General features: G+C 44.4%; 1 protein-coding gene across 1 annotated transcript in view; it reads right to left on the bottom strand.

Annotated features, from left to right (window-relative positions):
- Nucleotides 1-12,061: 12,061 nt before the first annotated feature.
- LOC126101224 (43 kDa receptor-associated protein of the synapse homolog) overlaps nucleotides 12,062-13,307 on the bottom strand; it is a 130,191-nt gene continuing 128,945 nt past the window's right edge. Inside the window, exon 9 of the mRNA XM_049911915.1 lies at nucleotides 12,062-12,254. Coding sequence (XP_049767872.1) covers nucleotides 12,062-12,254 — 193 coding nt within the window. The remainder of the gene's footprint in view (nucleotides 12,255-13,307) is intronic.

Below are 13,307 nucleotides of genomic sequence, written 5' to 3'. Positions count from 1 at the left end.
CTGATGACCTCAGGAGTTAAGTCCCATTGTGCTCAGAGCCATTTTATGTTTGTCGTGCGTTCGGTGGAGGGCACATTGAACACTTCTGAAGGGTAAACGAAAATTTTGATCCCAAACGTAATTTAAAAAGTACCCCAAGGTTTTACGTGTACGCATGTAGAAGATGTACGCTAGCAATATCAGATGGTTCTCTCAAAAATAAAAACATTCTAGTCCCACGCGAAAATTAAAGGTAAGGCCAAGTATCTCTCTTCATTCACCCCAAAGATACAGCGCGTTCCAAGATGAATGGCCAATATTCAGGGGTATGGTAGGAACGATCATTCGAAGCAAAAAATGTCTAGTAAACATTGGCTGTAAAAAGCAAACCTTGAGAGCTGTGAACACTTTATAACGTACGATACCGTGAAACAAATCTCTTCTACTGCAAGCTCTTTGCTTTCCACATTTTAAGAAGTGGTAGTATGGACCAAAAATATAAAAAAAGTCTTGTAAGCATATGACCTCATGAGCATAACGGCTCTGAGCACTATGGGACTTAACATCTATGGTCATCGGTCCCCTAGAACTTAGAACTACTTAAACCTAACTAACCTAAGGGCAGCACACAGCACCCAGTCATCACAAAGCAGAGAAAATCCCTGACCCCGCCGGGAATCGAACCCGGGAACCCGGGCGTGGGAAGCGAGAACGCTACCGCACGACCACGAGCTCATGTGCATAACCTAAGACCTATGACCACTTGTTCATCTTCGCTGCCGTGGATGACAGCACTTTTAGTATGCATTTTAGAGGCCATGTGTGTTAGACTACCTCATTCGAATGATCGTTCCTGTCATATCCCGGAATACTGATCACTCCTCTTGGGTCACCCTACACAATCCTGTGAAATCTTTTCGAAACAGTCTATATTTAATACTTTTCAAAGGGCAACTAACTCATGTAGTTAAAGTATATCATAAATATACAGTTAATCTTTTCGTGCATGCAGTATTCCAAAATATCGGACTTACCTCATAACAGCACTAAGTCATTGCCACATGTCGGTATTCATGTCATCCGGTTAACTACGTTAATTAAAACAAAATTCTCTCACTCCGAATATATTGGCGTAATTATACACTCCTGGAAATGGAAAAAAGAACACATTGACACCGGTGTGTCAGACCCACCATACTTGCTCCGGAAACTGCGAGAGGGCTGTACAAGCAATGATCACACGCACGGCACAGCGGACACACCAGGAACCGCGGTGTTGGCTGTCAAATGGCGCTAGCTACGCAGCATTTGTGCACCGCCGCCGTCAGTGTCAGCCAGTTTGCCGTGGCGTACGGAGCTCCATCGCAGTCTTTAACACTGTTAGCATGCCGCGACAGCGTGGACGTGAACCGTATGTGCAGTTGACGGACTTTGAGCGAGGGCGTATAGTGAGCATGCGAGAGGCCGGGTGGACGTACCGCCGAATTGCTCAACACGTGGGGCGTGAGGTCTCCACAGTACATCGATGTTGTCGCCAGTGGTCGGCGGAAGGTGCACGTGCCCGTCGACGTGGGACCGGACCGCAGCGACGCACGGATGCACGCCAAGACCGTAGGATCCTACGCAGTGCCGTAGGGGACCGCACCGCCACTTCCCAGCAAATTAGGGACACTGTTGCTCCTGGGGTATCGGCGAGGACCATTCGCAACCGTCTCCATGAAGCTGGGCTACGGTCCCGCACACCGTTAGGCCGTCTTCCGCTCACGCCCCAACATCGTGCAGCCCGCCTCCAGTGGTGTCGCGACAGGCGTGAATGGAGGGACGAATGGAGACGTGTCGTCTTCAGCGATGAGAGTCGCTTCTGCCTTGGTGCCAATGATGGTCGTATGCGTGTTTGGCGCCGTGCAGGTGAGCGCCACAATCAGGACTGCATACGACCGAGGCACACAGGGCCAACACCCGGCATCATGGTGTGGGGAGCGATCTCCTACACTGGCCGTACACCACTGGTGATCGTCGAGGGGACACTGAATAGTGCACGGTACATCCAAACCGTCATCGAACCCATCGTTCTACCATTCCTAGACCGGCAAGGGAACTTGCTGTTCCAACAGGACAATGCACGTCCGCATGTATCCCGTGCCACCCAACGTGCTCTAGAAGGTGTAAGTCAACTACCCTGGCCAGCAAGATCTCCGGATCTGTCCCCCATTGAGCATGTTTGGGACTGGATGAAGCGTCGTCTCACGCGGTCTGCACGTCCAGCACGAACGCTGGTCCAACTGAGGCGCCAGGTGGAAATGGCATGGCAAGCCGTTCCACAGGACTACATCCAGCATCTCTACGATCGTCTCCATGAGAGAATAGCAGCCTGCGAAAGGTGGATATACACTGTACTAGTGCCGACATTGTGCATGCTCTGTTGCCTGTGTCTATGTGCCTGTGGTTCTGTCAGTGTGATCATGTGATGTATCTGACCCCAGGAATGTGTCAATAAAGTTTCCCCTTCCTGGGACAATGATTTCACGGTGTTCTTATTTCAATTTCCAGGAGTGTATTTTATTTTATTTGTTTGATGAAGCTCAAATGGTTAACGACTTGGACTGCACCATCACATGTAATAGCGTGGTACATGTAACGCAACACGCATTCACTCATGTCTGAAGGTGGTCGTTACCGACCGAATTAATAACCTGATTACAAATAATGATTGTGATCCAAAACTGGTATTATAATAAAGCAAACAGGCTGGTTTTACTAGTTCAAGACTATTCACCCACAGACTAATGAAAAAGTTCTGAAAAGGTTTCAGTTTATGTTTAAAATTCGTTGGAAGTCGCTAAGTGCTCTCATTATCAAACTCTGGATGGGTATACGAAGTGTGTGGGGAAAATAGTGAGACTGACATCACTGCATACCATCTGGCAACATTGTGTGCTTCTACTTATTTAGAAATGTATGCTCATAACTTCCAGATGTTCGGCCGGAGTTTAAGCTCCGTGCAACCATCACGCGATTTTGAGAGCGCCATCAATGAAGTGTTTTTGCGAAAATGGAACAGCGGAATTTAGAGCAACGTTATACCATCAAGTCATGCGTTAAACGTGAGGAATCAGCGAGTGTGACCTTTGAAAAGAAAGTCCAAACATGCCGATAGGGAACATTACTTATCAAGAACAGTAGTGTTTCTCTGGCATAAATCGTGTTTGGAAGGGTAAGAACACGTTAAAGAAAACCTCGCTCTGGGAAACCTTCAATTTCAGAAACCAAAAAAAACGTTGAACGTGTGCGTGCTCTAGTGGGATTGTTCCTCCAGGACAAACTGTCAACCAAGCGCTTTACAAAGACGTCCTTGAAAAGCTCAGGAAAAGCGAGAAACGAGTGAGAGCGGACATGGCAGACAAGTGAATGCTGCATCATGAAAACGCCCCATGTGACACGGCCACTTCCATCGCAGGATTTTTTACTTCAGAACGCATTCCTGTTCTTCCACGTCCCCCCCTCTCTCCCCCCCTACTCACCCCGTTCACCTGGTCTGAGTCCTCGTGACTTTTATTTTTTCCCAAAGTTGAAAATTGTCTTAAAAGGGTGTCATTTTGGGGCACTGAAAAGAATGTGCAAGACTGGGAAAAGCGACTCCGCCTGTGTATAGGAGCAGAAGGGAACTGTTTTGAAGGGGAGAATATTGTTGTTTGAAAGAAACAAAAACTTCGGTAGATAAAAATACCGGTCTCATTATTTTTCTCACGCACGTTCTAGTTTGGGTAGCTTGCGCCCCGTTTTATGAAAATCTAGTTTTTCTCGCATCTCAATGCTTATATCTCCTGAGCTATGTGACGTACAATTATATAATTTATCACGCACGTTTAATGATATATTTAGATACTGTATGCAAAATGTGTTGCCAATATGATTAGTAGTAAAGACGTAATAAATTTAAATGTCGTACCTTATACTGAAATCTTGCCTCATGAATACTCAAACTGTAGTAAGCAATGAACTTTTTTTTCTATTGGCTATTTTGTTCGGTATGTCAGGAAGATAAAGTCTGAAAAAACATCTGAAATTACTTGTAAAGTCTGTTGGAAGTCGCAAGCTGCTCTCATTTTCAAACACTGGATGAACGTAATGTGGTTAATCATAGAACCGTGAGTTAAGCGCTCTCAAGACATACGCGTGGTGAGTCAGTTGCCCCTACCCATGTCGTTTTATCCAACTCATAATGTTATATACGACCTTGAAAAGCTACGCGCGAGATTTTCACATTCTCTCGCTTGCTACGTGCAAACTGTTAGTCCAATAGAAGAAAATGAGCGGTATCTTTTTGTTGGAAATTAAATGTGGGTAAATTTTGTACTGCCTTACGTTTTCGCTAGAGGCCGTAGTTTTCTAATTACCCAAGAAAAAGGTACAAAAGTGAGCTTAAAACGCACCCTGCGCCGACGTTCAACCGCCACCGGTCAGGATTTCTTGCATGTTGTCCATGGGACTCCATCCTACCACTGTATAAAAATTAGCGGCTGCAAGAATTAGTTCTCACATTGCAGCTTTTTTGGTTTTTGTTGACTGGCTTCATTGCGCCATCGGCGAAGTCGAGCATATAAAAATTATAACGCTAACGTTTGTGTAAGTTTTATCTAACAGTTTTATAAATTTTAGCAGCATAAAATAAGCAATTACATCGTTGTATTTGTCGGGCCTTCTGACTACGAAACTACTTTGCTTGTAAGGTTTGAGTTTGTATCAAATTGTCAACGTAATTAGTTTTACCTTAACGTTTAAAAAAGTCGCTTTTATTTTGTTACCCTCACGGGCATGTTTGAATTAATAATATTAAATAGCTGACTATGTTGGTGGAGTAATGGCGGAATCGATGGAGAGAAAAAGAAATCGAACGTCGGAAGTAATTCGTGTAGTGGGAAATTTTTTGCACAGTCGTAGGTGGGAGTGCCATGAATAACATTCTAGAAATTCTGACAGGTGAGGGATGGATGTGGGGCCGCAGGGGCGTCGGAAGATAATTTTTTACGTGTTTCTCGAATAACTCGAAAACCGTGGCCTCCAGCGAAAACGCATTCCAGTACAAAATTAACTACATTATATTTCCTACAAAACTTTCCTGCGTTGCGTTTTATGCGATCAAAGCAGTTACTTTTAATAAAGTACAGTTTACATCCGCAAACATAATAAAATATATGTAATTATTGTTGTTGTACTCAGTAGAAAGTTCTTCGTTATGATCAGGGGCAAGAGCGTCCAGTTACTATTAATAAAGGCGAAAGTTGTTTATGAATAACAGAAACGTGTTTTATATAAGTTCGACGATGTATTCAAACAATGTTTAATATATTTTTATTTTACGTTTTGTATTTTACGTTTTTGTTGCGGAAATTGCTTTTTCTAACGCTGTTTGATAAATCTGTGTAGTTGTTTTTATTTTTACTACAACGTCCGTCTGTTTCATGTTAAAAATCTACTTTTCTAATCAAACCAAAATAAAACAATTTCAGTTTTGCTAAGCATGCTATTTATTCTTAAATAGCAGCAGGGAGATAACTATGTAGAACAAAAATCTTCCTTAGCTTACCAGAACCTTTATATATCCTCACTCAGTTTATGGACTGTTCAGTGCTTCTGGTTTTTAGGAGAATCTAGTAAGACACTGATCGCACATCTAGAGGAAGCGATAGAAATGAGTTAACCCTCGACAGGTATGCAGCCGAACCAAAGTACAGTTAGTGCTGGTAGGTCTTTAACCGACCAAAGGTGCTAGGAAAAGCACCGTAGTCCACATTTACTTATGGTAGTCTGTCTAGTGAGTAGTCAAAAGTAGCGGCTGCTGGAGCCCATGCTGCACTTAGAACCTGGGACGTGGAACAACTATAGATATACTTACTTGGTACTGATCACTTTCATCTGGATACAAGTACTTTTTTACTTTATGCTTTTCAATCGATACTTCTGCTTATATCAGTACTTTTATGTCTATCATGTATCATAGCGAATAATTTTATTATTTACTGGAAATCTTGACGTCATAACTCTGATCCAAGAGTTTGGATAATTCAGTGCGTCAACACCAAAAGCACGTCAGCTGAGTGTTGTTCTTGCGAGCGAGAAATTAGCCTACCGAAAGATTTTGTGTCGCTTAGCCAAACTTAGCATCGTATCGTTCACAGCTCGTTCACTGGAATCCTCTTGTTTTCACGATTCAACTTGGTTATTTGTCTTTGCATTATTGCTTAAACCCGTTTAAGTAAAATAATTACTGGAGCAGCAGACAGAATGGCGCGTACCAACTTGGCAGTATTTTGATAAACTAAATCATAATAAAGAGAATCGTAAAATTGCTTGAAAAATTTTTGAAACCCTATTACTCCTCTCTCTGTTATGAATTTTAAAAATAGGTGGAGCTGCTAGAGAGTATCTTGTACGTTAGGTAGTCCATTACTTACCATTACTACATTGTGTTTATTGTCTCTATGCAGACCTGGATTTCGATTTACTTACAACTAGGGCTGTCTGCATATCGTTTACGACAGACTTGCCGTCCGTTCTACAGTTTATCGGGTTGGAACTTCGAGAGTGAAGTCCCGCATCAACGGCCACCGGCTTGTACCTTCCGTCAAAGAGTTCCACTCCCGTCTGAACTTCACTCTGATTGACGCGTAGCGGTACTCGCCTATCGGGCGCGAGCGAAAAGAACAATTTGTGCCGTTACGTAGTGGGATACAATATAAGGAGCTGTGCAATGTTACTATGATGTGTAGCATAACTACACTCGGTGCCCTGCTGCCATAACTGCTGGAGCTGCATTGACGCTATAGAGAGCACAGGAAACAACCGCATGTTTAAATGAAATGCGTTGTTTTGGGCGACAAGATCTACTTTCTGTTTGAAACGAATTTCACTTCGCATAGAGCGCAACAGTTGCTAGCTTCCTTCATCTGGAGTTTCAGTAACGTTATTAACAATTGATCATACAATGTAAGCTTTCACGGCCGGTATTGTCTTCACTTAAAACTTCCGGGCTGATAGGCCGTGGTCGAAGTATAAAACTCTCTCCTGACGTTTCGTCTCCGACTGCGGGAGACATCTTCGGAGGTAAAGCGGCGAACTTCGCTTATTTGTGTCATAACACCATAAAATTAAAGGTTCTGCAACAGAAAATTGAAATTTGTGATCAGTAGCAAAGGAGCAATTACTGTAAACTTTTTGTCCAGGCTAATAGATTGCTGTAGGAGATGTAGTTGTAAAGAAAATTTATTCGTTTCCTGTGCGTAGGACGTAGGAGATAAGAGGAAAGCACTTGCAAAGGAAAGGTCGGAGTTAAAGGGCAATGTCAATTTTTTCAGTAAAGAAACCACAATATGTGTTTTTTTTCACAGTGTTATATTTGAGCAATAACATTCTGTAATATAAATATTTGTAGATAAATACGTATTGGCACAGTTTAACAGACAATCACTGTGTTTGTGTTTGTGTGTATAAATGAGCTCGCTCTCTATCACGTCACGCAGATCTCAACAGACAACAAACGCCGACCGCAAGTAACAGTTCCGTAAAAACATCAACTACACAATAACGACGAATTATTAACCACGAATTGTTTTCTTGCGCATATTTTTTCCAGTTTAACACTATATATATATGTATTTGCAAGCAGTATAAAAATTGAGCACTAGAACACCTTATCACAGGGTACATACAAGTAGTGGGATCATTAAGGACAAAAGTCATTCCCCTCTGCTGGGGACACACTGCGGAGTGAAGTTCCCGCCTCCGTGCAACACAAAGACAGAGGACAATTAGAAGGACAAACTCTATGTGACTATCTCCGAACCGAATTTTCTAGAAATCAGAATCTGTCGCTACTCGAATGTCTTAGAAGTAAATTTGACGACAAACATTGAAACGACTAGACTACGTAAAAGTTTATGACTGACCCGAACTGGCAATTTATGTTTGTTTATTACAATTTTTTTCTGTGTGTTTGTCGTTGGTGAGTGACAGAATAACGGACGTTGCGGCGCAGTCTACCAACAATCTACAAAGCGCTTGAGCTCGTGCCGACAGTAGAGTGCCTGTTTGGAATTCTGTTAGAATACAGACGTGCAGTGCATTGGAAAGATCTAGCTAACACATACATATACATATATATAATATATCAACGGCGAGTATAGAGCTGTGTTTGAGCAGTCGAATCATCAAGGGTGCTTCAGTTCATTGTTTCTAGCGGCCGGATGCAGACGAGCACCAGTCCCAGATCTCTGGAGAGTCGTCCTCAGCCTTGTGGCACCTCGCGATGGCTGTCTGGCTTTCTGACCAGTCACCCATTCCGTGACCCGCACTGTGTTGATTGTCAAAGGCAGTTGAACCGGCAGCTCATCGAATAGCTTTCCGGGCACACACCGTTGCGAGATGCTCCGACGGACAGAAAGTGTCCTGCGGTGCCAAGAATACTCCGCAAGAAAGACCATCACAGATACACAACTGGACTCCCGGCGAAACGTATTATGGGAATTCGCACTGATCCACTGTTGGCAACAAGGCTCACGGAACTTCCGCTGTGGAATTAGGAATTATTTTGGCAACTGTACATTCCAGTTTACTGCCGACGTGTATGGTACTCTGTTTTCCCTCTTTTTCTCTGCTCGCGTCGATAGTAGATGGCTTGAGACCGTACTGTCCAAGATCGAGCGTACGAGGTGCGGTTATTATTCCTCCTCCTCCTCCTCCTCCTCCTCCTCTTGGACTAACTCGTCCTTCCTAGCGGCAGTTTTCTGCTAAATTGAATAGTCAGTGCAGCCCTTGCTGAAACCCCGAATCCATTGTTGAACCATAACTGCCACAACAACTGCACTATTTTCCATTGTACGGACAACAGACTCGCAATAGCAAGACTGCCATTATTACCAACTCTGTTCGTGGCTGTAGAGGTTTCATACACGTTCAAGACGTCCGTATTGTCTGGTGCACAGCAGCATTCAAAGGAGGTCTTAAACTGGAAGCCATACTTCAATTTTACAACAGAGGTTGTAGTTCGTTCAGTGAAGTGCTGAGGCTTACTTATGTAGTTTCGGAATTAACAGCTAAATTTCCATCAGGGGAAGTCTTCCATTGGAGGCAGGCATCAGAAAGCGTATTAATAGAGCAGAATACATCAGCGAATAATAGTCTGGCTTACACATGCATAGGATCCGAACTTTATATGCAAACACCAGCTGAAGATTTTGCTGCTCTCACTGGAGTCAGTTATGCCAGGCTCTGTTCGTTGCTTGGCAGTGTTTCTGGCCGGTGAAGTACCAGCAGTTCCTTCGGTTAAAATCCTTCAGCACTACGCTCCATATCATCAGTCACTTCTTCTGATAATTCTTGAGAAGAATCGGTTGCTTCAAAACATTTCAGCGTGAAATCCAACCTTTTGCAATTTTTCCGGGTTACTTTGTGGAATCTGAACATTTTACATTTCCTCTGTTAATTCCTGAGAAACATCAGTTACCTTATGTTTCCCCCTCAAGCTTAAGCTGCAGCAGTTTCTCAGATTTACTTCGAGGAATCCATAACTCTTCTCTCACAATTTGCACGAAGTGCAACAAGTAGTGGAGGTTACGAAAGAACTTGGAATGGTAGGAAATCATCTGATAGAAGTGGCTGGTTGACGAGCAATTCTACCGTAGAAACACGTAGCCGCCATAATCGATCACAGCACAGAGACCCTTCGCAGTCACCACGTTTGGCATTTGGAGTTCACAGAACATGTTTTTCCACTGAATCTTCGCCACTAATACGCACTTCATGATTTCTCTAGCGTAGTATTCTTGAATTTCATTGACCCGTTTCATGCTGGCCTTCATCTGAATTCTCAGGTGATGTCCTAGTTACTACTACATCACCTTACCTAGAGCTATACAAATAACTGCTTGTGTGCTGTCTTCAGCTTCATTAACCTAGTTTTCATTCGCTGAAGATACTGATCACTACGAGACATCACCGTAAATCTCAATTCAGATTACATTCCATCCTTTTTTCCTCTTCTGTTGTCTCAGATGGGGGTTTCGTGGACAAAACGTGTTTCACCTGAGATTTGTCAGCTGTCTTCTCGCTTGCGTGCCATACACTTTGACGACTGACTGATTTACCTGTTACTTTGGTGCCATATATATGGAAATGGCTCCCTTTCAAACGTTTTCAGCAGCCAGTTAATGACGATGATTTGCCTCAGCTCTGTACTTACACCTCGTCCCCATATGCTTCTCATACTGTACTGCAAAATTCTTAAAAGTGGTGCTCACTTTAAAGCTGTCACTACACAAGCTATCCTCATAGCCTTCGCTTCATACGTTTTTAGGAGCCAATACGTTCACAAGCCTTGTGTCAGTCCACTTCTGTCAACCGTTTCTCAGACTGCTGCTCAGGTTCTTTGGGCGACTGACTGACAATTCTGACAAAGCCTAGGCTATATGAAATTTTGCTCCCTCACAAAAGTTTCTGACAAACATTATGCGTACTTGCCTTGTCTCAGATCAGTTGGCGATCCTCTTTACTGAGACCAGTTCCATCGTGATTCGAGTCACAGAACCACTATCGTAAGAGGTGAGGTGACGAAGATTTAAGGAGCAGCAAATGCAAATTGGACGGGGAGTTGCTGATATTTCAGGCAATACACCATAACTGTAAGCTGGAGGTGGCTAACTTTGTCGTTAGTTTCGCAGCCAGCCTCGACGCTGAAACTGAGAACCAGTGTTGTTGGATTCCTGTGCAGCAATATATTACCGGCATATCATAGAGGTTCCCAAAATTTTCCAGTACCCAGGTTTGATGACTAAACTATGAAATTCTGTTGTTGAAGTCCAATCTGCTCATTTCTTAGACAATATCTCGGCTCTGCACGTCACAGGATCAACATTTTCCATATTATTGTGTCCAGAATCAATGCACAACCAGCGTTAAATGAGAAAATATGATGCGCGAGTACCACAAGGCAATCTATCCTTACATTGGAGGCGTCAGCATTAAATATTTTATTACATACAGCTTTGAACCCTAGAGTTAACTGAGAAGCTCTGTTGTTGGACCCCTGTTGAGCAATATAAGGCCATTTCTCACAGTGTCCTGACTCGATGACCAGTATTAACTGACAGGCTCGGTTATTAGAGTCTCATCTGCTCACATCTAAGGCAATACCCCTTTTCTTCGCATGTTGGAGGATTCCATCATCTCCCACAGTTTTACAACCAGCCTTGATACTCATTCAGTGTTGAGAAGCTCTGCTGGTGGAGTTCTGTTAGTTGATATCTTCCTAAAGGAGAGGTGCCAATATTTTCCGCTATATTTTAGCCAGCCTCAACACCCAGAATTAACTGATAAGCTCTATTGTCGGAGTTCTGTTTGGCGAAATATCACCCTCACACACTGGCGGTTCCCACCATATTGTACAGTGCCCAGTCTCGATGCCCTGAGTTATCTGAGATGATCTCTCGTTGGGGTGTCACTTGCTCTCACCTTAGACAGCAGTCCATCTCTGCACGCCAGTGGAACCCCATATTTTCCACAGTTTTTACGTCCAGTCTCGATGCCGACCAATATGGAACTCTATTGCCGCAGACCCTACAGGCAGTATGTCATCTCCATACACAAGAGGTGACAAACATGCTCCACATTTTTGTATTCTGTCTCACTGCCCAGAGTTTACTGAGAAGCTGTGTTGTTGGAGTCCTGCCAGGCAATGTATCTTCTCGTACATTTGTCACCCAACATTTCCCGCAGTGTCCACCCTCGATGCCCAGTTTGAGTCCCATCTCCTCGCACCCTAACCAATACCTCGTCTCCACACCCTGGAGAATGCCAACATTTTCGACAGTATCACATCCTGCCTCGACGCCCAACCAAAGTGGGAAGCTCTGTTCTCGGAGTCCGGTCTGCCGACAGCCGGCGCCTAGAAGGAGGTCTGCGAGAAGGCGTGCGGGGGGCGGCGCGGGGAGCCTCGAGACGGCCGCCAGCCGTGGGCCGCGGGGCACGTGGACGAGCGCGCCAGCGGCGGTGGGGGCGGCGGGGGCGGCGGCGGCGGCCGCAGCCGGGCTCAGACGGACGACGTGGCCTGCTGCGAGTCCAGCGTGAGGCTGGAGGCGCGTAGGCTGACGCTGCTCAGGCTGAAGCTGGAGCGGTGCGGGTCGTCGCAGTACAGGTACAGCCGCGAGCTCACCGAGCGCTGGCAGTCCGGGCACAGCCGCTTCTTCTTCTTGTCGCGCCGCCGCAGCAGCTCGTGCGCGCACCTGAAACACCAGCGTCACTCCCACTGCCCGTCCGCACACCGCTACAGATCCCTACATGGCGCACCACACGGCTCTGTGTTGGGTCCTTTACAATTTCCAGTACTTTAACCATTTTAATCGCCAGATAGGCCATTGGTCTTAAATGATGTTTATGACTTTATTTATAACAAAAGCCGATTTCTTTGGTATCAATACATATAAAGTAGCATCCCTGATGAGTATAAATACCATCCTTATGTTTCTAATCCTGTAGGTTTGAGATATCAGCGAACAAGTGAATATTAATATGTGGATGTCCACCCTATTGAATGTGCGAGGGACTTCAGCAGATGTTGTATATGAGAAAAAGTACTACCGCAGCTGTATCTTGAGAATGACTTTACTGTCTCACACGACCAGTTTCGGCGGCACATTACCGCCATCCTCAGGCCCCACCACTGTCAAAAGAGTATTAGATTTCCTTGGCACATTTATTGGGGAGTCCTTGTTACTAGTACTCGTGGGTTGGTTTCCTCAGGGCTCTCAACTCGACACCGTGTTGTCTCCAATGCAGTTTTGGGAGGGGGAAGGGGGCTGAGGATGGTGGTAATGTGCTGTCGAAACTAGTCGTGCGAGACAATAAAGTCATTCTCAAGATACGGCTGTGCTGGTACTCTTCCTTATATAAGTGAGAATGTTCGTGAAAATACATGTTCAGAATTGGTGGTAGGTGTAAAACGTCGTCATAAATTGTACTAAAAGTTTTCTCCGACCATCGCAACACCCACGTAAAAGAAAAGAAAAAAAGAGAGGGAAAAAAAATTCGCCTGACTCCTTCATATGTGTCAGTCTCCACTCCTTCCATATTAATTATGTAAGGGTCTATCAGATGTGGGTCAAATTCAGAGGAATATTATCGGCAGCAGTTGAGACATGCGTTCTGAATAAATTAATAAATGATGGTGCGGATGCCCATGGTCCACAAACAAGGTCTAAACATTGTTGCAGGAGCAACGAAAAGAGCATACCGAATTTAAAGAACACAAATACTTCAAGATCGGCGACATTTCACTG

This window comes from Schistocerca cancellata, chromosome 9, assembly GCF_023864275.1.
Source record: "Schistocerca cancellata isolate TAMUIC-IGC-003103 chromosome 9, iqSchCanc2.1, whole genome shotgun sequence".
In the NCBI taxonomy this organism is placed as follows: Eukaryota; Metazoa; Arthropoda; class Insecta; order Orthoptera; family Acrididae; genus Schistocerca; species Schistocerca cancellata.
This window is presented reverse-complemented; position numbering and strand designations above follow the sequence as displayed.